Raw genomic sequence first — 25,180 nt, 5'->3', positions numbered from 1 at the left:
TGCCCCCAACATGACCATCCTCGGGCTCAGGCATCTTCTCCCCACGGGCTGCGAGTGGGTCGCTGCTCCACCGAGGCCGTCCTGGTTGCAGGGGGGCAGCCTGCTATCTCACCATCAGCCGCAGGGGAAACTCGGCTCCGGCACACCTCCTCCCGCTCCATCCTCACTGACCTGCTGTCGATGCAGCTGTTTCTCTCAGATCTCAGTCCTCTCCAGGTGAACTCAGCCCAGTGGGCACCCCGGGAGTGGGGTGCCCCCGAGTTCCCCAGCTGGCTCCGCCGCCGCCATTCTCCGTGGGCGGCGCCGGCCCGACGCAGGCAGCTGCCCGGCCAGGAGCCAGGGAGCGGGGGCAGTGCCCTCCTCCCTTCTCTGCTCGATCCTGGGCGAAGCACCTTTTCCGGTTCCCTTGTCCTGACTTAAATAGGGCAATTCGCAGAGGCGCCCTATTGGCTCAACCCCGAGGGGGATGGCAGTCTGATCCGGTGGCCAGAACTAAGCCTAACCCGGATCCAAAACCGGGGAGGTCGCAGGGAGCAAAATCCCTCTCCTGCCACCAGAACCACCCCCCCCTCCACATCAAACCATGACAGGGTAACAAGGCAGAGTTTCAGTCACTTGCCTGAAGTTACAAAACGGTTCAGGAGCAGAGCTTGGAGCTGTTCATGTAGATGTGTGTAGCGAGGTCTGCAGCTTGCCATGCAATGGGCAGGGCAATACAAAGGCTGTAAAAGGCAGCTGAAAGAAAGGTCTTTGTTTGGGAAAACGAGTTCCCAACACAGGCTGAGGAATGCTGGAAAAAGGGTTTATCCAGTAGTTCTGTGGAAGTGATAAATGTTAGTGGGAACTTGATGGAGTGCAACCTCTAACTCTGAGAATTACAAGGGAAATCAATGTCAAGACGATGTTTTCTGTGCTTATGTAGCTTCAGAAATAAAGGCTCCAACTTGCCTTTGGCTGGGAGTTGGGCTTTGGCTGGTGGGCAGTGTTGCCCACCATCTGATCTCTGTGGACTTCTGTGCTTTGAAAAATAAACAACTTTTTACTGTCCTTTGAGACAGAGTGTTTTAAGGATGCAATTTGTCTAGAGACTGGAAGAGGCATCTAGGAGCAGGGACTTTCAGAGGTCTAAGCTGACTGTCTTGCCATGGGTGGGTCATTAGCCGATTGCCAGCCACGTTTTCTTCATGATTGATCAGTACAGGCGTTTACTTTGGTTGCACCACGGGAACAGTATGTGAGTGGGTAGGTAATTGTTTAGAATGGCTTGTTTAGTCTCACATGGCCTTTTTTGCTCATACAAAGTGCCGACAAAGGAGCAAGTCCTGGGAACTGTTTCCTTCAGTTCCCACCTGAAGCTTCTCCATTAGTTCAAACAGATTTGAGCTATACTTCTGCTGGTGGCTGTGTATGGAGAACATCAAATAAGGGCAGAAGTGAACCCCTAGCTAGGATGTTGTGCATGATTCACCCTTTGGTTCTGATACTGCGCAGCGCTGTGCTCCATACGTGACTGGCGAAGTGGGTAAGCGTACCCATCTGCACATCAAGACCTTTCTACCCCACCCGTGGCCATTTGGTTGCTGCTGCTCATGCTCAAAATAGAGCTGTCTCTTAGGGAACTCCCCTTCCTCCAGCCACTACCGCTGGCCTGCATGGTGGAGATAATGTTTGCATCTGGCACTGAGCCTTTTGCTGCCCGCAGATATCCTCAGTATCGGACACAGCTGTTTGGACAGTTCTCTGAGTCATTAATCCAGGCGAGTTTCCTCCCAATTGTCTCTGCACTCCCTTGCCCCATGAATACATCCACAGACTAATTTTTCATTAGGACGAGGCTCCTTTCAGCGCCCTGACAACGCAGGACACAGCAGCGTTTTGGCTTGGGCAGCGCAGCACAGCTGGCTGACGTGTATTCCTCCTGACTGCCTCCGTCCTGGCGCTGAGACCCTTTCACGGGGCTGTATTGTTTCTAGGTGCTCTCAGATTTGTGACTGTGTCCCTTTTCGCACAGGGGTTTGAATTTCCATCTCCTGCTGACGTGCTGTAGTGGCCTGCCTGGGCTGCTGGCTGCCACACGTGTTCTCTGCCTCCCCGAGCCTCCTGCTTCGCAGCTGAGCGACTGTGGGGCATAACAGCTCTAATTCCTCCTCTCCATCCCATTACCCTGCTGCTCACCTGCTTGGGAGATGATGGAAGGGGTGCATGTCTTAAACACCGTGAAGGGCAAGGCCACCCCCAGAGTCTCCATCTTGCCCAACCAACACGAGGTGATTATTCGAGCCTCTCTCTCTCGTGAATAGTTTTGATAGCATGGGTTTTGAGCACAATATCCATCAGAGCTGTTTTGCCACTTGAGCCCTGGATCCCTGCTCCCTGTCGCTTTATTTTTGCCTCTCCTGGCTTGATTATTGATGAGAGCAATTTGCAGCATGTGCTGCTTTATTCGTTGGGAACAAACTAGGTGTACAAGAGAGAACAGTATTCCCATCCTCTTTGTAGGGAATTGAGCAATGTGCTTCCAAGTCTTTGCACACATGTACTGTCATTGATTCATGCTTCTGTGGACAACTCTGTCATTTGCATACAAACGACTGTGGCTCTTCCAGGCTTTGCTACACCTCAGGCTGCATCTGGGCTTCATGTTCATGCTATGGAACATGTTCCCAATCTGTATCTGTCACTGCTACTTAATGAAAAAGCTAAACATCACTTTTCTTGCAGGCTTCTCTAATGGTTCAATTTTAATTTGTGTGTTGCTGACTGATGTTCTGTTTAGGCTATGATAAATAAAAATTAAATATTCAGAACAGATCTCTCGCTAGTGATGTCAGCACATTTTGCAAATTTAAATTACACCTCACAACATCCCTGCAATCTGCTTTCTTCTGAGAGGGTAAACTGAGGCAACCAGGGGTGACCAAGGAAACTGAGAGTCCTAATGCTGGAAGCAAATCTATTGCTGCCAGTACAGGGTCACTGGGCATGGTCCAGTTAACATCTCTGTGTGCCAGCCGTGGGCTGGTCTGAGTTACCAAGGGCATCAATTGAAAGCTGTGGAAAATCCAGTTGTAGTGATTTAAGGCAATCCCATCCATGACTGTCTGCTCTGTTCTCTGCCAGACACAACTGTCACTGCAGCAGAGGCTGCAGGAAGCAGCACACTCTGGTACGTCAGCCCCTCCAGTCTGAGCCTCAGGTGTCGTTACAAACCTTCTTCTAGGTTTTGCAAAGAAATGGTTCAAGTGTGGTAGAATTTCTTTCTTGCCTTTATGCTGAAGGTCTTCTCATTTGAGAGGTTTTTATAAGACTTTGTTCCTAAAAATCATTGGAATGGAAATGAAATGTTTCACTGGACATTTAGATGTGTCTCTGCTGCCGTGGTATGCGCAAGTGATGCATATGCACAGTTATCTACTCCTGACATCAATGTTCAGTGTGTTAAAACAATGGTAATGTTCAAACTGAAGAATTCCCCTTATGCTGAAGGGGAATGATATTTTTATGTGCTGCTCAATACCTGAGTTTCCAATGTTCCTGGATGTTAGTAAGTGTTATACTTAAATAAGTGTTTTCTCCTTACAGTTTTCTAAGAGAAATGCCTATCCGATTTTAAAACTCAAATGTGTGATTAGAAGAGTTGTATGGGTTTAAGTTCAGGGTGTAGGCTGCACCTTTCATTGCCTGTAAAGGTCACTCATGTAAGTAGGAATAGCTATTTGTTAGCAAAATTATCTGCCAACCATACAGGTTGCATGGACGTTTTTCCTGCATAATTATCTGTGTTGATACTGTATTCAGTATTGCCATTGCCAGAGACCTTTAAAATGGGTGTAAGCATGTCTGTTTTCATAAAATGGAAGAAAAACAGCGTGGCTTAAGAGCTAGGGCAGAAAATTGTGATTCAAGACTCAACTTGAGATAGGGAGATGATTAGGGATTAATTAAATGCCATTACTAATCAGGAACAGACCACTTATAAAATTCCTCAGACCCTGTCAGTCCATGGATTTCAGGATAGTCTCAGTCTCATGATTGATGATGTAGAGTCCGTCCTGCCTCTTAGTCCGTCAGTGCTTTTATATGGAAGTGCTCACAGAGGATACTGGATAATCTCATCTAATTTTAAAATGAAACATTTGTACCACCAAATCACTAAAATCCAATAAATTCACAAATGACCTCCCAGCTGTAGTGCTGTAAAAATCCTAAATGGAAATTTGAACTCCATCAGCCCTTCACTTCTTAAAAACAAAATGGATAAATACATCTAAAGGACCAATAACAGTTTGGGAACGTAGGAGGTCTGTGCGATAAAACTGGCACTTGCTGCCTCGGCGATGGATCAGTAACAAGGAAAGGTTTAATCGCGTTTTTATATAGCCAAAGCAGCTTGTGGATGCATGTAGCACATCCACAGAGCTTTCTGTTCCAAAGGCAGAAACCAAAATTTCAGCCTTGGTCATTAAAGCAACCATCCAGGGCTGGAAGGGCTGCTTGATTTGCTGTCTGAGCAGCACAGCCCATAAAGAAGCTTGTCTGACTATGGCTCCCTCTCAGACCTGTCACCAGTGCCAACACAACCATCTTGCCGCGGGACACGGCTGGTTTGGCTGCTGAATGGCAGATGTTCATGCTCACCAGCAGCATTGACCCAGGGAGCCAGCTGGGGCCTCCAGAGCCTGGGCTGAATTCCAGGCTGAGAGTTGCTCACTGAAAACGGTAAGGGTGAGGCCCCAGGATGCTTGATGGGGGCGTAACTCGGGTCTGGTTGAAGGCATCATCCCTGTGTGACAGTGACTCCATTTTACTTTGTTTACACGGCCTTTGACGGAGGAGGAGCAAGATACAAATAAGGGTATAAAAATCTGAGCTTTAGGGGCAAGGTGCACAGTTCATGCTGCCTTCTTAGGGACACTGGCTCAGTTAGACCTGTTTGTGATCACGGCAGGTGGCCCAGCATTTGTGCTGTTGAGGAAATTAATGGCTAATTAAAAATTCTTTAGTTAGATTAGTACCAGATGTTTCACAAAGCACTGTTATAAACTTCTGTCCAGCTGCCTTAGCAAAATCCAGTTTGATAATGCAGAGTCCTACTGGTCTTCAGGTTGAGAAAACATACTTGACAAAGTTTTCATTTTTGGATCCAGTTTATGTAAATATTTAAAGATTTATCAGATTAATAGGACTTTACAATAACTCCAGAAGCATTCTTCTACTTCACCAATACAAGTGGTGTCTTTTTATACAGAGCAGCAGCCTCTGAAGATGGATGACAGCTCTCAGTTTGATTGTCAATTACGTGTTTATACTCTGTTTGACAGATAATTTTTTCATAGTGATTTACTCTTCCTCATAATTAGATGTAGCAATTAGAATATCTTATATATTATGCTGGAATTTTCTTCTAATGATGCTGTAGCTGAATGGTCTCTCAGACACCTGTTCCACAGCACAGCGAGCATGGGAATTAACTCTCCATCACACCAATCTGTTTGTTTCTTCTTTTTTTTCCCCCCCTTTGAATCATTTTAGTTTCGTGGTATCAGGGAACTTCCGTCGTTTTCCCAGGATATTCCCTATCCCCAGTTGGTGTTTGTTTGTCTTGTCTTTATCTAAGTTACTTCCTTCCAGATCTGATCAGCTGGCTTGCTATCTTTTGCTGGGCAGCAGCATCTCTCCTACTTTGTCTCAGAAAACAGATAATTCTGCCATGTCCCTTTGGTACCCAAGGAATGCTTTTTCATTTCACCTTCAATGCAGAAAAATGGCCAGAGATGGAAGAAACATACGGAGAACTGAGCACCTGGCAACACTGGCTGCACCTCCCATGGCCGTGTATCCTCTTGTCCTTGGCCTCTTAACAACAGCTTTCCCTGCTCGCTATCAGAAAGCACCTACTGCAGTAAGGAGGAGAGTTCCAGCCAGGGATTGCTGCTGGGTCAGTGTTTGGCATCAGGGTTGATATGCAGAAGAGAGGCATGGCTGTGTGTCTAGTTTCCATGTGCAGTTATTACACAAGTAAATTAACTGTGAAGACACAGCTCCGTAATGAATGCTTGTTTGTCAAACTGCCCAGTTTGCGTGGAAAAGGTTGTAGTATTTGCACATACAAATTAGGGGCACAATTATGGAGTTTAAATGGCTGAACGCACTGGTAGGCTTACAAATCCTTGCAGTCAGTGTCTTCCAGCACAGGGGGAGAACAACAGGGAAGGAAGTCCAAACACGGCCAGACTAGTGGTTCTCAAAATCTCATCTCCTCCTTATCTCCAACACTATGAGAGTTGTGTTGCCAGTGTTTTAACGAGGTGCTCCCAGGGTATATCTGGTGGCGAGCTGGCAGTTTCTAAAAGGCAGAGGGAGACAAGTTTCGGGTTACTTCCCACCATCTGGACTTCAGAAACGCTAAGCTGGGACTGGGCAAGGACAGAGTGCTGCAAAGCACGTCTGAAGGGGAGCAGCTGGGCTGCCTTGTCCCTTCCTCACCTGGTGCAAAAGTGATACCTGCGTCCTGGCCGGGCCAGCTGGGGAGCAGGGCTGCCGTCCCTGGGGGGGGAGAGCAGCGCGCTGAGGAAGCAGCGACCTGCCCCCAAAGGCTGCAAGCCTGAGCCAGCAGCGGTGAATGCAGCGTTTCATTGATGCAGCTGCAAAACAGGGCAACTGTCGTAGATTTTTGTTGCTGTCTGTAGAGCTAGTTGAAAGCTTTAGTTGGTGAGCTGTGTTGTTCTTTGGCTATAACATGATTTACTGGTTTCCTCTGGATGGGAAGATGCCACATGTGCACACATGTGTGCATCTGCATTTTCTTCCCCTACCAGCTTCCCTTGGCTGAAGGAGAACCCAGATACCCATTTTGAAGAGCCACAGTAATTTCATTTTGTTTGTTTTAATTTTCAAGTTCTTTGTAAGAAAAAGAGCCCATAAGGTTAATTTCACAGGTGGAATCTGGAACGGTAGCTCCTGGATCTGGAGGCTGGTGTTGAAGGGCAAATCCTACCAGCTCCTGCAATGTCCTCCTGGCTCACTGGTGAGCAGGGGAATTCCTGTGTCCCTGTACTCACTGCTGTCCCACTTGGTTTTCTGCAGTTATGCTGCAATTCCACATTCGTATTCTTAAGAACTCAAATGTTTAATTACATGAAAAGGCTTATTTGATTTAATTAGCACAGATTTATAAAAGCATCTGGAGAAAGTATCTTCCAACAGGGAAGCTGTTCTTGACAGAAGAACAGGATTCAACAGTCATAGAGAGAGTTAAACCTTGGCCTCTTTTGGAGGCATAGCTGGAACCGAGACCTTAGACCAACAGGATCTGCTGTACAGAGCCGCCTCAGCTGGTGCAAACGGGCTCCAATGGACTGGGAGCAAAACGAAGTATGTACAGTCTTGAGATTGAACTTGAGTAGGTCTCTTCAGGAGGTGACCAAAGAGAAATCAAAAACTTTTGGTTAGCCTTTGCCTGTGGCCCGTGGGGCAGAGAGGCAGAGACAGAGAAAAACGAAACAGGATTACAGTCCTAATGCTGTGATTAATGTTGGTGTTGAAAGGGGAACAGGGCTCTCTGAGTTGTCTGCCTAATTGCGGGCTGTAACCTGCTTGGCAAGTCTTTTCCACTTCGGACTCTCCTGGCTGGCAGCCAGAAATACCAGTTCTGGGACAGGTGACACTGTGTGGGTTTGACATACCTCTTCTGTTGTCTTTGTGATGCTGCCAGCGTCCTGTGGTCATGTTATGTCCATTTGACTCTTGTTCCTTTGGGGGACTGATAGCTCAACTATTCATTCTTTCTTTCTTGTAGTTTGTTTGGATTGTTTGTTTGGGTTTTTTTTTTGAGGGAAAGAGGAAGGGAGAGCTTAGAAAATAAAGTTAAATGCTTGAGATAACAAAGGCTATACCAAAACCTCTAGGATTCATAGCAAAGAATTATGCTTCAGGTCAGTTTTGGTTTCTAGAAATCAACCTGTTGGTTAAATTCCAGATCAAAAGTGCTTGCTTTGTGCCTCGACCATTGCCATAAAAAAGCAGTGTTGAAAGAGTGTGGTAGGACTGGGTTTAAGGTTGTCTCACCATGTGCTTAGGCTTTAAGAAAAAAAGCTGTTCCATGAGCAGCCAACCTTAGGAGGTCTAGTTTTCTGAGGGTTTGGTTTTCTGTCTCATCACCTCTGTAACCTCTGGCTCCTCCATCTCTCTCTTGAAATCTCTTGCAGACAAGAAGGGAGGCAGCAAGCAGGGGGCTGTGGGTGCTGCTTGATCAGCTGCCTGCCCCATGGCATCTCCACTGAGCTTTCTTACCTTCTCAGCCAGCTCCTTTGGGTATTTCCTCACTGCACAAACCAAGTGGGAACTAACTTATCTCAAAGACTCCAATCCCTCTTCCAAATCTGGATGAGAACGGCTGATGAATGAAGTGCTATTGGGGAGGAGCAGTGTTGCTGAGGAAAGACAGACTGAGATGGAGGTCTCTTTCCCAAGGAAACTATGCTAAAAAAAAATAATGCAGTTGTGCAAACATACTCACAAAGTTCAGTAACTATTTGCAGTCCTTGTGTACGGTGCGGTTTGGAGTGGGAAGTGCTGCTGCTCCTATTTGAGCTTGTGACTGCCAAGGACTCTCTGTGTCCCTTGACGTGTCACTGGATGTTGTGCCTCAGCCCTGTCCCAGGTGAAAGGGGGAAAATGGGGCATGTTCCCTGTTGGATGTTGGGCTCTTTGGGTTAACTCTGGCCATGTGGAGGGGACTGCACAACGGGGCCTCTAAACTTGGCTGAGCCCTTTGTGTTTCTGGAACACAAACAACAACTAGCTTTCGATTTACAATAATCTCAGTATGTATCTATTTACATAGCTGTTTGGTCCATAACTGTTTCTCATGAAGGCTCTTTCCAAAGCACGTAGAGTACGTAAGACTATTGCTGTGCTATTGCTGTCCGTTTCTCCAGCTTCGGGATTCCTTTCTGAAGCAGATTTAAACACCCAAATCCAAGCTGACCAAAAGTCCTGACTATTTGGAGCACTAAAAATGAGCGCTAGGATTTTTGATATTGTTCTCATTTCCAACTGGGAAAGCTTTTTGTGTGGAGAGAATTAACAAAACACATGGTTAAGTGATGGTTGTGACTCGTGTTTTGCCAAGCATAGACAGGTCAAATGATTTGGGTGGAAAACAAAACCCAGCTCCGATTGGCAACAGGCTCAGCACAGCGATCCCCACCTCCTCGTCTCCTCTGTCACTCCGATCATGTCCTTGGAGCACCTCACAGCACAGCATGGGGCCGTGCCGAGTGGCCAGCCAGATCTTCAGGGAGAGGTGAGTGAATTGCCAGCCTGCCTCCCTTGGCGGGGGGGAGATGGCCGAGGGGAGGGAAGAGAGTGCCTGGGGATGCTGAGGCCATGGGGTGCTGCACTACACTCCCTGTGCCTCAGTTTCCCTTGCTGTGAAAACAGCGGCTCCGACGCCAGGCGGTGGGGATGTGCAGCTGGTGAGGAGGGTGCCTGGTGGGAGCAGGGTGCAGGGGAAGGAGGGTGGCCGGGCTGAGCTGGCCCCGCCAGCCCTGCAGCACGAGAACTGCCCCGGCTGTGGGGACCCCGCGAGCAGGGCACGGAGCCCGGTGCGGGCAGGGCAGGGCAGGGCAGAGCCCGGTGCGGGCAGGGCAGAGCCCGGTGCGGGCAGGGCAGGGCAGGGCAGGGCACGGAGCCCGGTGCGGGCAGGGCAGGGCAGGGCACGGAGCCCGGTGCGGGCAGGGCGGAGCCCGGTGCGGGCAGGGCAGAGCCCGGGCGGGGCGCGGCGGGAGCGGAGCTGTCCGCGGCCGCCGGTGCTGAGCCGCGGTGACGCCGCCGCGCTCCCGCGGACGCGGAACCTGCGCCCCTTTCCCCGCGCTGCCGCCCCGCGGAGCTGCCGCGGGAGCCCCGGCAAGTTTCTGGCAGCGGAGAGCGGAGCGAGCTGCCCCGGGGGCTTCTCCGGGAAAGGTAAGGGAGAACCCGGCCGCGGGGGGAGGCGCCGCCCCGAGCATCCCCGGGAGGGACACGGTGGCCCCGAGCATCCCCGGCCCTGGGTGTGGGGAGGACGCGGTGCCCGTGGGTGTCCCCGGGCGCAGGAGGGCAGGGAGCCCGGCCCCACTCGCTGTGTCCCCGGGGCCGTGAGACACAGGCTGCCCCGAGGGGGTGGTGGACCACAGCACCGGGGCAGCGCATGTCCCGGGGTGGGCATGGGGGGCAGTGCCAGCCCTGGGTGCGACCTCTGCTCCCCGCCTGGGCATCCCTGGGCACTGGTGTGTGCAAGTGGCACATCTCACTGAGAGCATGTGCATGGGCTTGCACTCCCTCTTGAAGGGGTCTGCAGGGGTCCTGGGTGGCTAATGAGGGAGGCAGAAAGCAGACTTGGTTTGTCTGTAACCGATGGGGATGGGCAGCCCTGGCACAGGAAAAGTCTGTAATCTACAAAGTGATTTTGGGGAGGGGACTGAGGGCTGCCTTTCCACACGGCAATGTGTCCTTCAGACACCGAGCAGTCACTCAGCTGTGCTCTTTTGCTCTTCTGTGACTTTTTAAGGCTTGCTTTATTTGCTAGGCAGGCAGCAGTGTCTAAGCTTCCCCTGTGCTAGGAATTGCAGAAATCGATTCCTGCTATTTACTATCAAAAGAGACTGGAGGTCAGCTGAGTTTCCAGGCTCATCAGGTTTCCTCCTCCTCTCCAAGAAAGGCTCTGGCTTTGTGGCTCGTTGGCTGAAGAAAAGCAACTGTCCAAGTCTGGAGAGGGAAAGGGCAAAACCAACGATCACACAAAATAAAATGTGTGTTTTTTCAGGTAGACTGTGTGCATGCGATCAGGCCATGCCAGTGTGCTCCCAGGTGCCAGATATGGACATGGAATGTAGGTTTAGGTTTGATTCTTCATGTGAACCCAAGAATAGGGTCTGGGATGCAGAATATGAGGGTTTCCTCATAATGTACCTGTGGCAGCAGCTGCTTGGAAAACTTCATCTCATTTTGAAGTCTGATTAAATTGAGGGGAAAGGAGCTTTCACAGTCTGTCTCTTCTCAGAACAGAGTCTGAGCAATGGAGCTTAAATCAAATTCAACAGCAGCTTTGTATGACCGAAGACTACGTGGCCAGGCAGTTTGATTTTAAAGGGCTGCGTTGTGCTGGCTGGGTAGCCCCCGATGAGACATTCTTGTCGGAAGTCACTCCCAGAGGAGTTACAGATTTAGTCTTGATTGAGCATAGTCACGTTTTTGAAATGTTTTTGAGTTGGAAGAGAACTCCAGCAGCTGTTTCTGTCAGAAATGAATGTGAATGTGTTTAGTACCTGCACTGATGCTTCTGCAGCTTGTGACTCTCCTCCTCGTGCAAGCTTCCCCCTCCGTCACACACTCACCTGAGGGAGCAGCTTAAAGAGAGGGAGGCCTTTGGGCAGGTTGCCAGCAGGGAAGCAGAACCAGAACAGGTCCTGTTTCCACAAGGGTAAAGACCATGTAAGTACCTCCTGGGGCCAAGTGTGAGGAGGTCCCAGCATACCCCCACAGGTTTGCTTGGACAAGTGCACCACCTTCTAATTCATCTTGGGAGGCAAAGGCTTTACAAGCCCCCGTGAAAGCAGCAGGGGAAAGTCTGAGATTTTCGCAATAGTTTTTGTACTGATCCTCACTTCACCTGCCTGTATGCTGCACATAGCTACGGCAGGTTTACAGCATCTAGTTTGTGATTTACTTTCAGACACAAAAATGATAGCTCTCCATATTTCTATAAAACTGATTTATTGTCAGTATGTCAATGACATCAGCATATCTATCAGTGCCAGGGATGCATTTTTGTCATTTTCCGTATTACAATGAGAGGAGTGTTCTTTACGAATAGCTCAAGCACAACCATGAAAATAAGGCCTATCCCAAGTAATATGTCAGAAATAGAAGTTCTTCTCCCCTGGATTATTGTTACTTTTTGCCAGCTTGATCTCACAGAAGACTTGTAGCTCCCCTGATGTATTGCAGGATGGAGAACTGCCAGAGATCTGAAGGAAACAAAGTCCTGCAAGCTTTGCCAGTTCACTCCTTCCTTTGCTGCGTGTGTGCCTGCACGCTGAGGAGCAGGAACAATTCCTTCCAGACTGTTTATGCTGGGCCTTGCCCTGTCTCGTCACCAGTGCAGCTGTCTGACCACAGTCCCTCATTTTCCCAGGCTCCATGTTCTTAATACACATGTGCTTTGCTGAAGCATCCCGGAGAGGTGGTGTGCGTGTGCTGTCTTCAGCATGTCTGCTTCCAAGGGCTTTTGAGGAAGAGTGAAATATGGCCTACAGGAGAGCTATGCATTATGAAAATTTCAGGAATGATTTGCTCAGCCCTAAATAAAGGTGGTTTCCAATTAGGTTAATGAAGGACGTCATTCTCATGGCCAGAGCCACTCGGTCTGGTACAGGGAGGTATAAATCACCTGTCTCTGTACCATGGACACTTTTCACCCTTCAAAGAGCTCAAGAGAGTACGGGAGATTCTTTTCACTGGGCTGTGAAGCATTTAGCATCTGGGGTGTTCTATGGAGGACATGATCCCAGCAGCCCCTTTTCACCACTGGCACTGTGTCCTCCTGCCCACCCATAGTACAAGGGGGGTTGCCAGTGTCCAGCACCTCGACATCCTCGTCTCTTGCTGGATTCACTCTCCTCTCTCCAACTTCGCTCCCTGAGTGAGTGACTCTTAATCCATTCTCGGGTTCCACTCTGCAGCCTGGGACGTCACTCCAGCTCTCTGAGCCCTCGGCTGGCTCTGGCCCAGCTTGCACCGTCGCAGGGCTCTTATCACCAGAAACTGCAGCTCCCTTCCGTGCGGCCTGATGTGTGTAGGGATGGCCAGAGCAACAAGCAACGCCAAAGGCACTTGTATGGACAAACACTGTAACTCAGTGCCCCAGACAGAGCTGTGACTGTCTGACAGTGCCTGCATTTATCCCAAAGGCATAGGCTTGTATGTTAGTGCACGCATCCAAAATGTGCCTGTGGGAGCTCTGCCTGTTTTTTATCTGTTTGTGGTTAAGGTGAAAGAGTCACTTTCTCAAGAAATTCTTAAGAGAAACTTAGAAGCTGATGAATATGTAGCAAAATCTCCTCCCTCCTTCCCTTTCCACATCCACAGTTTTTATTGTGGGGCTAATAACTTGGTGGTTTTCTAATAAATTTAACCTTAGCATCAATTAAAATGCTTTGGCACGCACGGAAGGGAGGGGTGGGCTGCAAAGACGTTCATCATAGAAAGCACATTGAGATTGGATTTTCGTTAGCTGTGAAATTAAGTACTCTGAAGCAGCTTTTTCACCCTGACAATTATGAATATGCATCAGAGTGATGTTCTCACCCTGCCCTGCCTGCTCCTGCATGTGCTGGTGAGGAGGAAAGCCCATTTCCTCACAAACCTTTTAGAAGGCAGCTTGAAAAAGGGAGAAGTGGGACTCCAACCTTTTCTGCTTCCGTGTGATGGAGAAATCTCATCAGAGGACTTTTCTGCAGTGTCCCATCGCTTCTGCCTGCTCCCTTCAGTTAAAGCCTTAGATCCCCTAGTTGTCTGTGTTGCAGCTGGCTACCCATCTTCCACTGAAGCCCAGATTTACCATTGCTGCTTTTTCCTAAGATAAAATGATTCACAGGGATTTAAACAAAACCTGAACACAAGCCCTATTTATTTTGCTATTCTTTATGAGTCACTGCATAGTATGGTGAGGATTTGAGGCTAGGGACAAGATTTGCACAGGGCAGGTGAAGAAAGATTGGGAAACGTTTCCATTTTTCTTGCTAGGGATTTCCAGCATTTGTTTCCAGCAAGTTGGGATTGTCAGTGAAAATCTCAAGGGAGAACCTAAATCTCCACTGGACAGTCAATAAAGGGGGAGATTCACCTTGAAGCCTGGGTGTGAAAGCACTTGGAGTGCTTGCAAGGGGCTTCCATCGCAGGGACAGTGCCAGGTATCCAGGAGCATCCTTTTATTGAAATGACTGATCTTGTAAAGGGAGAAAACAATCATCTCCCACCCCCAGAGCTGCTGTGCTCCCCTTCTAAATGATTTTGCAGTTTCTCTGTAATCAAGCAGTGTGTACTCGGTGCCCAGAGCCTGGCTGGCACTGGGGCGTAGCCTTGCCGGAGCGCAGCAGTCGGGCTGGTTTCTGCGGGCTGCCCTTGCAGAGGGAGCACACCGAGGTCGCCGGGCCTGGGGCTACCCAGCTCCCAGAACAGGTGACAACAGTTTTGTTATTGCTTTAGTATCTGCTGAAAGATGAGCCCAGCGCAGACCGGGGTGAGGAGGGACAGCTTAAAGCTGACTGGCCTCACCTCGGTGCTGGTGCCTCTGTCTGGGGTTCATGGGCTCCACTCAGAATTTCTGTCGATTCGATTCTCCAAACTCCCAGGGAGCAAACAGGAAAGGCAACCCCAGCTGGAGCTTCCCGGAGCTGCAGGTGCCATCAGTCGTGCTGAGGACACAGAGAGGAGACAGTCACCTTCAACATAAACCTGTAAGTGAAAGCTGCAAGCCGGTGACAAGCTGAGCAAACTGAGTTACTCTGGGATGCTTTAGTGCGGTGCAAGTGCAGAAAGATCAGGCAGTTAAACTGCTTCCCTGGATACCCAGCCCAGGCTGAGGAATGGCGTGCAGCTTCCCAAGTTAGTGTTAGCTGGGATAATTTTCTGCCTAAACTCCTTTCCCTCTAAGCAGAGCTCAGAGTGGATCTTGGCTTGTTGCTGCTCAGACTCCAACCTTGCGTGCCCTGGTAATTATGTTGTGTAGACATTTACAGAGATGGCCAAGGAGTTCCCACTCTACCCAGAGCAGCTAGAAAGCCCAAGCGAGTGGATGGATGTTAGTGACTTCTCATAACCTTCCCATGAGCAGCATCTCCTGCTGTGGGGCCACGATGACAGCACTTGGTCCTCTGCACTGAGACCAGATAAGATGAATAGGGAGAGGGTAGGAGGCGTGTAAAGCAAGCACCTTGAGAATCATGTTTGCTAAGAAAAACAAATTGATGCAGCTGAACTGTATAATGCAAATGAGGACATTCAAATGTGTTAGGGAGGTCCAAGGCTACCCATTTGTCAAAGGAGAACTGAGAGAGTGATGTCCACCAGCCAGGAGAGCATAAGGAAAAGCAGGTCAGGGAAGTGTGCACCTGCAAAGCGTGTGCTGGGCTGGCAAGGAGTCCTCTAAGTCAGGTTGCTGCTCTGACAGCAGTACTATATTGTTCAAAGTAGGAAGCCTCTAGAATGCAAATGTTAATATTTTCCTTATGTATTTTACCAGGCAATTATTAAGAGATTGAATTTTTAAGACTGAACATCAAAACTGCATGTACATAAACACAAGTAATGATGTATGAGAAGTTACTTGTACATACTGGTAACAAGACAGGGGACATTTGATATGTTCAAGTAGAAATTAGCTGTGTGCCTGTCAGCCTGCCTGGGCAATCACACTGCTTGGTGCTTTTTCCCCTAAGTGCTTGCATATCAAGCCCTAAGGGCCAGCAGCCTCTTCCAAAACAGCAGATAATAGCCAGGGTTTAGTTTCTTTGTAAAGCACGTGCTGTTGTTAAATGTGCCTTGTTTTGCACAACAAAAGATTGGAAAGATCCCAGGTGTGGTGGCCATTTCTCTGAAGTGAAAGGTTATACTAGAAAACCCAAACAGGAGTGGTTATAGACCTCCTGGCTGTCTGCGTTGGCCTTCATGGTGTCCATGCAGTGCCACAGACCAGACTTTCCGGACCCAGACAGGAGGATGGGGCATTTCAAAGCAGTACGGCACCTCTTTCTCATCGCCAAAAGCCGATAAATGAGTTGGAGACGGAGGCAAGTATGCTGCACAGCTTCCTGAGAGCCTCTGTCAGTTTAGCAGGATGATGTAAATGGAGCTTAATTTAAAATCACATTTGCATCAAGCTGTCAAATGAGTAACCTGGGCAAAGAAGTGGGAGTCTGCCAGCAGCACAAGGGCTTTGGCCATGTCTGTTAGAGCGAGCAAGCCAAAACCTGGCTTGCTGTTGCTCCTTCAGCGCGTAACGCCTCTTTCTGGGCAGCACACACTTGCTGGGACTGTTTTGCGCAAACCAGTTCTTGTGCTTCCACCATCTCTGTTCATAAGGGGAGCAGGAACCATCCAAAGAGGTCAAAAGTTAACAGAGTGAACTGAGAACCATGGATGACCATTGTGGCTTCCATTAACTAAATTAACCAGCATCCTGCCTGGCCTGCAGAGGCAACTCCGTCGTACTCATGGTATGTGGGCACCAGTCCAAGGGAATAAAAACATTTGATAGCTTAACATCAGATGCTCAAGATAGGCTTACTGAGGAGGAGCAAGTGAGACTATATGAGCTGTAAACACACCATAGGTTGTGTGGCCACCTAACCCAAGAAAGCCGTGAAGTAAGCCAGAGAAGCCGTGATCCATCCGTGTTTGCCTGTATGGGCCAATAACACAGAGAATGAAGAACTATTGGCAGGATCTCTCGGCAGTTTAACACCAATTAGTGTCTTAAAATACATTTACACTCCAAGCTAATTTAGGTGTTACTTCAAGTGATTAGCTCCATCTGTCTGAACGCAGCCTTGGATGTGAGGCTGGCGTTTTCACCTCGGTACCAACAACAAGGGCAGTTGCTGTTCATGAAGTCCATGGCAGCAGTACTCATGGAGAGAAAGGCTCCGTCTCCCAGGGCCCGTTCCATAGCTCCCAAGCCGTCTCATGGCTGGCTGGATACAGGGCAGTTAGTGGTCAGGGATCCATGCTGGGGGTATGATCTTTATTTACCTCCTCCCCATAAGGCCAAATCTGCTCCCTGTTCCGGCTCGCAGCGTGGCCGTATGAAGACTAGGCCATGGGGCAGGAATAAGCAGGCTGTTGTCACTTGTCAGGGTTAAACCATGCCCAGGCTGGCCCTGGCAGCCTCCCCCTCCCCAGCCCCTACTCCCTGGCAGGGCACTGTTTGCGGTTCTCCCGCAGCGTGCAGGTAGGCACCTTAGGGAAGGAGGCAGGAAAACTGCGTGCATTAAACATCCCAGCGAGCAAGCTAACAGCTATCGAAACATATAATTAAACCATTATTTTCTCTCACCCCCTCTCTCTTTTTTTTTCTTCACCTGAACAAAATATTTTTCCATTTATTTGTTATCAGTGAAGGGAGTGAATATACTGAAACGCGTCTGCTGTTCTGCTCTACTACCCCCTATTAACTTCCTAAGCACTTTGGGAACCTTCGGCTCAGCTGCACAAAATAACAGGGAAACTAATTAGACCGATAAAACTCGATGATTGAGTCAGGCACCCTGAGAAAGGGAATGACTTTTTACTATTTTATTTTTTTTTATTAATACATGTGTTCACCCCCAAGTTCCTCACCACCTGCACCGCTGGCAGCACAGATGAGGTTTAGTTACAGCTGAAGAAGGAGGGTTCCAGCCAGGAGCAGTGATGATCGGGATGGCAATTCCTTTCTGTCTCCAGCTGTGGGGTCTCCTGGGCTAGGATTTGATGGACAGCCTGTAGCTGTCCCCATGTCTGCACAGGCCCTTCTCAGCACATGCAGTGCACATCTTGCAGTAGAGGCAATTAATGTGCTGCCGGGATGGCACATGAGCAGGTCTTGGCTGTGTCGCAAGGGCAGTTTGGGCCAAGTCTCCTGCTGATGTGGACACAGGGACAGGCAGAGGCAGGTGAAGGACGGGGCAAGCCTGGAGGAGGGGGGGATTTTGCAGAACACAAAGCCTCCAGCTCCAAGCTGCCGGTGTCTCCATGTCTAAATGCGCAGCGCATGCTGCAGTCAGCATATGGCCCAGACTTGGAGAGAAAATTTAGATCCAAAGGCTAATGCTAATCAGTAAAAGCTGTAATTGAAGGAATGGTAATCAAGAGAGATTACCAGCCTGATCCTGTTACCGGCCGCCTGCCCAGCCGTTAGGTCAGTGCTGCATGCAGCGCTCCTGAAGCCACCTCCTGCAGTGGCGGGGCCGGGGGGCTTCACGCTGCTGCCTTGGTTGTAGCACGGTGCCAGGAGCGCGTCACAGAGCTGTCCTCCCTGGGAACTGAAGAAGCCAAGCACTCCTTCGTTAGCCAAAATCTCACTTGTATTTGTATCTTGGTTTGCAGATGGGAAATGCGTCCAACGCCTCGGTGTTCATCTCCACCTTATCGGAGAGAGAAGACCTGATTTTTGGCACGCTCTATTTAGTCTTTGGTAAGGAAAGACAACCTGTTATACCTCTGTCCCTGCTGCGGGCAGCCCAGGTGCCTGTCTGCCTGCCAGAGACACTCAGGTCCTTTGCAGTCACTGATGCTTCCAGAAGCGTTCAGTCGTTAGCAGAATAATCACACTGACCCTTCCCACATTACTCAAAAGGATGATCTGGCCCAAGCTTGGTGACTGCATTCCCCTCTCAGGAACTGCAAGTACCAGTTATGTTTTTAAATATTTGGAAAGTTGAAGAACAACCTTTGAGGAACACGCTGTAACTCCTACTGCAGCCACCCAGTGTGAGACCGATAGGGACTCTCTGTTGGCATTGTCAGCTTCATGACTATTGAAGGTGATTTGGACCTCCAGCTGGCTCTTGCTTTCAGCAGAAGATGCTGGTGAATGTCCTGTAATTTGGAGTTAGTGGCACCAGAAAGCCAGTGGGCAAAATTGATGGGCTGAGACATGCTCTGAGGTGGTGTGGGACAGAAGTGAATGGTGGGCAGAGAAAAGCCTTCCAGTTTTCTGAGCCACAAGCAAATTGTCTCCTCAGTGCCAGAAGAGTTTTTCATGCCTGTGAGCATGGGGCACCCGAAGGATGCTTGCACACATGGCAGGGCACACGCCACTGGGACTGCCAGCAGTCCTATAGGCACTTACAGCTCCTAGGAGTTAGTAAAGCTAGTAAAATGTACTTGGTCCAGATGTGAGACTAGCTCTGTGGGAAAAATGCCTTGTGAGGCTGGGAATAAGGACACACATTTCAGTACTTTACCCTCCAGCAACTCTAAAACCTTCAAAGCCCTGGATTTGGCTGGGTCCTTCATGAGAATCCTATTCCTGAGAGGAACTTCAGTATTGGCTATTCAGTGGCTTTGGAAGCTGGTTCTTACCATGATATTTAATTTACAGCCTAATCCATAAGGGAGAAACTCTCATCCTACCCAGCCTGCCCCAAGAGCAGCAAAGATTCCCCTTCTGAGGACACTGAAACCTCTTTTCAATGAAAGAACAATTACGTAATAAGAAAAAGAGAGAAAGCCCTTGTTATAAAATTTTAATCACCACTGTTGTTTTAAATACACTAATAGCAAACAAAGAGCCTTCTTTTATTTAGTCTGGATTTTCCTTGATCTCCATAATGCCTTTCTTCTTGTTTAGTTTGTTACCATGATATTGGACGATGTAGACTCACAGGAGTGACGTTGCCAGGAAGAATTAAAAAGGCGAAGGGGCCCAAGTCCTTGGCCTCACATCAGAAAAGCAATCGCACACAGCTCCCGTTATTTATCTAGCTGGAAGGAAGTGCCTGCCTTGCTCCTTCCAGCTGGAAGAAGTGACTCTGGCCAGATCCTGCACCCGGAGCCCAGTGTAGTCTCATCCCTCCTGCCAAACGCCTCTGTAGGACCTCAGGAAGGGGAAGGGATCAAATTCAATGTAAAGCAGCTCCAGATGTGCTTACAGAGCTCTGCAGGTCCCGTGGGCTCCCCTGCTCAGCCCGCTCTGGAAAGGGAAGCTTGGAGTCCTTTCTGTCCTCTGTAGACATCTCCGGTGTTCGCTTCCAAACATCTCAAAACGATCCTGGCTCCTTTCCCAGCTCTGTTACATAGAGCACCGTTCCTCTGCCTTCTCTGCAGGCATCGTTTCCCTCTCTGGGAACTCACTGCTCCTGCTGGTGGCCTATCAGAAGAGGTCCATGCTGAAGCCTGCCGAGTTCTTCATTGTCAACCTGGCCATCAGTGACCTGAGCATGACGGTGACGCTCTTCCCCTTGGCCACCTCATCCTTCTTTGCACACAGGTACCTTGTGGAAGTGGCTCTGTGCTGGCTGGTGGCCCTGGGTGCGGTTTGCAAACCTTGTCTTGAAACGGGAAGATGCCTGCCGAGGGCTGCTGAGGGACCCAAGGAGTCAGTCTGGGGGCACTGTGTAACCTCACAGACACCCACCTCACAGCAGGGTGGCTTTCTGTTCCCTGTCCCTCTGTTTTTTCACATAGACTTGCTCTTAAAAAGGGTTTGTTGGGGGCTTTTTGAGCTGGCACCCGCATGGCACAGGCACTGCAGTGGTGTGTGCCGGTGTGGATCAGGGCACCCAGGGCTCCATCTGTGCCTGTCACTGGGGTGCTCAGGGAACAAATTAGGGGCAAAATCCTGCCCATGCTCTCTTGGACAATCAGGTGCTGGTGTCTGTGCTGCCTGTGGCAGCCGCCCCACATATGGTCAGCTTTGCTTCTGGTGTGGGACCAGCAGCTGAGGCCCCATCACCAGGAGAGCGGCTGGGAAACACCCAGCCTTCCTGCAGAGCAGGTCCCATAGAGACAATTCCCCTCCTGCGGAGGGGCAGGGGCTGCCAGCCAGCCAGCCGCCGCGGACACTGGGGAAGGGCTGGGTTTACCCGCAGGCTTTCCTTGCAGGTGGCTATTCAACCAGGCGGTGTGCACCCTCTATGCCTTCTGCGGGGTCTTGTTTGGGCTGTGCAGCCTCACCAGCCTGACGGTGCTCAGCACGGTTTGCTGCCTGAAGGTCTGTTACCCAGCATATGGTAGGTGTTGGGATGCGTTATCTGATCTGTACTTACACCTTTCTCTGTTAACCATTTTTCTCCCTCCTCTTATGGGCCAGATCCACCTATTCTGGGAAAGCTTTGCCTCAGGGTGACCTATTCCCAGTCAATAGACCGGTGCTGCAAACTCTGAAGGCTTTTATCATTGATGTATTCACCCCCCTCCACCTCCTGGGGCTGTGGAGCCCCAGCACCCTGTGCCCCTGGGCCCATGTCCTGTGCATGCAACTCAGCCATCACTCCAGGGCTCAGGAGCATCATCCAGAAAAGCGTCATGGGGTTGTCCTCCCTCTGTAGAAAAGTCCCAGCTGCTGTATCACAGCAGGTCGCAGGGTTTTAAATGTCTGTACACAGTTCTGAGCTTAGACCAGAGCAGACTCCGCATCTGGGAAACCACAGGCTCTGGCAGCACAAGGAGAAGATGCTTTCCCTTTTCCCTGGTGGGAGAGCCAAAGGCCAAATGTATTTAATTCACTGAAATAATTAATACAGGAGGGCTGGGTTTGCAGTGTTACAGCTCACTTCTGTAGCCCTATTTTAGTCTGGACTTCCTCCGCAGGGCTAATATGAACGTTTGCAGCTCTGAGCTTGTGCACTAGCTCTTTGTAAAGGGCGTGCAATGCAGAGAGCACCTGAGGGAAGCAGGGGGATCAAGGAATGGCTCCTACACATTTACAGCTTCTCCTATTTAGAGTTGCTTCTTAATTTCCTCAGCTCAGCTGCTAATCCTCCATCTAGTGTATATCTTCAGAATAGACTTTGGATTAAAGACTGAAAATTGAAATAACAACGGGAAATCAAAGATATTAGCTTGATTTACAGACCAGCACCCCAGGGTGCATCCTCACCCCATCCCATGGCTCGCTGCCCATCTGCCCCCAGCCTGCCACTGTTGCCAACGTGCTTTGTCCCCAGCAGCTCACGGTGCCTCAAGGACCATTCTGGAGCAGTCACCTTGGTTATGTGCCAGCACAACACCTCAGGAGATCAGGTGATCTCCTGATCTTTCCTCAGGAAGGAAAGATAAAGATAAAAGTCCCCTGTTAAAAGGCAGCCCAGGTACCGGTGCCTTTTCCTTGTGCAGGTTCTGCTCTCTAGATCAGCCAGCGCTTGGCAGCCTGGCATGTCGAGCTTATCTCCCCGTGACGCCCCGGCCCATTTTCCGTGAGGATATGGCTAATCTTGATGTGCTTTTAATTGCTTAGTTTCAAAGAAAAATGTTACTCCTATGTATGGCTGAAGATTTGGAACTTTATCCTGAGCTCTTAGAAGATCAGGGAGCTTTAGTTTTGATGAGGGATGAGAGAAAAATGAAAAAAAACCCGCCTCCCCCAGTGCTTCAGTCTGCCGGAGAGGAAAAAGTCCTTCAAATGACAGTGTCTGGGATGGCTTTGAGCAGCCCTGGAGCCAGCTCTCTCCTAGCCCCGTGCTCGGGCTGCGGCAGCCCCCTCCCTCCTGGCTACCTGCCGGGCCGCGGGTGCAGCTGTACCCCGCGGGTGCTGTGTGTGCCCCCCGTGCCACCAGCAGCCGCACAACCTCCCAGCAATCCCTCCTGAAGCCAAGAGTGGCTGCACCGCTGGTCCTGCCACTTGCTGCCCAGGCCAGGGCAAACCCTTACCCTCCTCTTGGCTCCTTGCTCCGGCCGCCCGCCCAAGGGGACAGGCGGATGCCCATGTGTCTTGGGCCCCGGGGGTGAGCGCTGGCATGGCCCTGCCCACCCCACAGCTGCTGTGCTGTGTGCAGCAGCTCCTGCCCTGCCCAGGCGGCCCCGGTTGTGTCCCGGGGCTGCTGGCCTCATCTCCAGCACTGGACGTGCAGGCAGCTGGGGGTCGCAGCCCCTCTGTCCACTCCCCCTCGCCCACGGGAAGCCATTCTCACCCCGATCTCTCTGCCGCAGGCAACAAGTTCTCCCCCTGCCATGCTGGAGTGCTGCTGCTGTGCATCTGGGTTTATGCCCTGATGTTTGCCACAGCCCCCCTGGCCGAGTGGGGCAGCTACGGCCCCGAGCCCTACGGAACAGCCTGCTGCATCACGTGGAAAGCCTCCAGCAGGGAGGCCACACTCTACATCCTCGCCCTCTTCATCTTCTGCTACCTTCTTCCCTGCCTCCTCATCCTCGTCTCCTACTCGCTGATCCTCTGGACGGTGCGGGGGTCCCGGAGAGCCGTCAGGCAGCACACGTCGCCCCAGCGCAGAGTCCACAGCGTGCACAGCCTGGTTGTGAAGGTAGGGGAGGGCTCGGCGTGCTGTGGGGTCTCAGGGTGTCCCCTGCCCCAGCCCACTGCCCCATGGGCAGGCAAACATGGCAGGACCTCTTCTGTCAGGGTGTCTGGCACTCCCGACGAATTCTCCAGGTGTTTGTATCAGTGTGGGTAATAACACATTTCTCCTCGTTTAAAGCCATCAGGTGGAAGAGTTTTCATTTTAAATTACATTGGAAAAGATCATAAAAGGAGCTTGCATGAGTCATTGTTCCCCAGACTACAAGCTAATACTATAATTTACCCAGGATATGTCAAAAAAAAAGGTGGATACCCTTTAAAAAATATATAATCAAAACCACGAAAGAAAACAGCTTGCAAGCCTGGCCTTGAAGGAAACACTCGTGTCTGCTTAGAGGAGGGGGTTCTGAGCACGGCCTATTTCCAGAGCCTCTCGCTTGGTCTGCACCCTGGCATGTAGGTTGCCAAAGGGATTTTGGGCGTTGCCAAAAGGCTGTTGGAGTCCAATGCTGGGCTGGTCCCAGCTGGGTCACTGGGTGTTTCACACCCACCTGCTGCAGCGTGCTGAGGCACTTCCCCACTTTCCCAGGTGGGACAGGGTGTGAATGGCCTGATGCGAGCACAACGTGCTCACATGCCCACGCTGGGACGTGCTGAGTTGCTGCCCCGATGTTGGACACCCTGATGCAACGGGACAGAAGGCTGAGCACCTTTCCCTGGGGATGTGACCAACTGCTCAGGGTCCCATTGCATGTGGCTGAGTTTTGGAGGGGGTGGTTCAATATCCCGCGAGTGCTGTGGGAGGCTCACGGCATTGCTGTCTCCATCTCCTTCTCTTCTAGCTGAGCATTGCCGTGTGCCTGGGCTTTCTGGCTGCCTGGACCCCTTATGCCATTGTTGCCCTGTGGGCAGTCATCGGCGATGCCAGCCAGGTGCCGGCACTGGCCTTTGTGCTGTCGGCCGTCTTTGCCAAGTCCTCAACACTCTACAACCCTCTGGTGTATCTGTTCTTCAAGCCCAATTTCCAGAAGTTCCTCTCCAAAGACATGGTGGTCCTCCAGGCCATCCGCACCCTCCTCTGCTGTGGCTGCCAGAGTGCTGCGCTCCAGCCCTTCCCATCCCCAGGCTTTGGTGACCCCCCTGGGGCTTGCAGAACCTGCAACGACACTTTTGAGTGTTTCAGTAACTACCCCAAGTGCTACAAACTCCCCCGGGTGCCCAGCAGCTCGCCCCGGCGTGCTCCCCTGGCTGTCCTGGCCGACGGGGCTGCTTGCCAGCCGGGGCTGAAGAGGACGGTGCAGGTGATGGTGCTTGTCACACGGAAAAGGTCAGGCCTGGGTGCTGCGAATGTGGCGGGGGAAGCAATGCCATCAGATATCATGAAAGACCTTCTCTAGCCCAGCTGTGTCCTACCAGCGCACTGGAAGACAAACCCAAGCGCAACATTTCTCTCACCTACATACCTGATGGGTCCCCACCATGCTCCACAGATGAACTGATGTGAAAGTTTAAGACCAACCTTGCCTCCTCCTCTGATTTGGCTCTTGCAACTCTGAGCCTAGTCTTTGCACTTGCAAAAAGAGAAAAAAAAAGTAGACCCCCCCCCCAGTGCCTGAAATCTGCCCAGGGTACAAGTCCAAGGTGTAGTTTCTCCTGTAGCTTGCTCTCTGGGCCCTTGGCCTTTGTTTTTCCATCCTGGTGCTCTGATGACCAAGCAGAAACTTGGTTGTCTTAAGAAACTGTGCCTGGCAGGGAGGGCTGGGGGCCAGGAGACCCTAGGGGGCATCCTACCTCCAGCACCAGCTCCTGCAGCCCTCACTGACCATGTCCTTTCCCGTCGGGGAGTGGGACCGCGCCACTCAGCTACCTCACTTGGGATTATGAAGCATCTTTATATACCTCTCGAGACTACTCTCTGCGCAGGCTGGATCACCACACTCCCTCGATTTGAATGCAAATCCACCACCATCCTGTAGATCGAAACGGGAGCTTGTCTTTAGAGTGAAGATTTGGGGTTAAAATAATCCCGGTGCGAGTAATAGCAGGTCGTGCTCTCCCGGCAGGGAATGGCAAATCTGTGGCCAAGCACCATCCTGGAGACGGGGCTCTGGCCCACGGTCTCCCAGCAGCTGGAACAATGGGCCAGCTCACACCGTCTGTGCTGCTGTGTAGGGGAGCAGCTGC

The 25,180-nt window shown here is 50.6% G+C and overlaps 1 protein-coding gene across 1 annotated transcript; it reads left to right on the top strand.

Annotated features, from left to right (window-relative positions):
* The first annotated feature begins 9,238 nt into the window (after positions 1-9,238).
* Positions 9,239-24,423, top strand: LOC104383359 (opsin-5-like). Its single transcript, XM_086622979.1, has 6 exons — positions 9,239-9,307; positions 18,127-18,214; positions 19,849-20,011; positions 20,626-20,753; positions 22,672-23,000; positions 23,839-24,423. The coding sequence occupies exons 1-6, from the start codon at positions 9,239-9,241 to the stop codon at positions 24,391-24,393; spliced, it is 1,332 nt and encodes a 443-aa protein (XP_086479105.1). The 3' UTR covers positions 24,394-24,423.
* Positions 24,424-25,180: the final 757 nt, after the last annotated feature.

This window comes from Tauraco erythrolophus, chromosome 18 (genome assembly GCF_009769465.1).
Source record: "Tauraco erythrolophus isolate bTauEry1 chromosome 18, bTauEry1.pri, whole genome shotgun sequence".
NCBI lineage: Eukaryota > Metazoa > Chordata > Aves > Musophagiformes > Musophagidae > Tauraco > Tauraco erythrolophus.
The sequence above is the reverse complement of the archived record's forward strand: the minus strand, read 5'-3'. Positions and strand labels throughout refer to the sequence as shown.

Excerpts from the sequence above, each read along its gene's own strand:
- LOC104383359 (XM_086622979.1), top strand. The coding sequence starts at position 9,239 with ATGTCCTTGGAGCACCTCACAGCACAGCATGGGGCCGTGCCGAGTGGC. Across the intron at positions 18,215-19,848 it reads CACGCTCTATTTAGTCTTTG|GCATCGTTTCCCTCTCTGGG; the intron begins GTAAGGAAAGAC and ends CCTTCTCTGCAG. Across the intron at positions 23,001-23,838 it reads TGCACAGCCTGGTTGTGAAG|CTGAGCATTGCCGTGTGCCT; the intron begins GTAGGGGAGGGC and ends CTTCTCTTCTAG.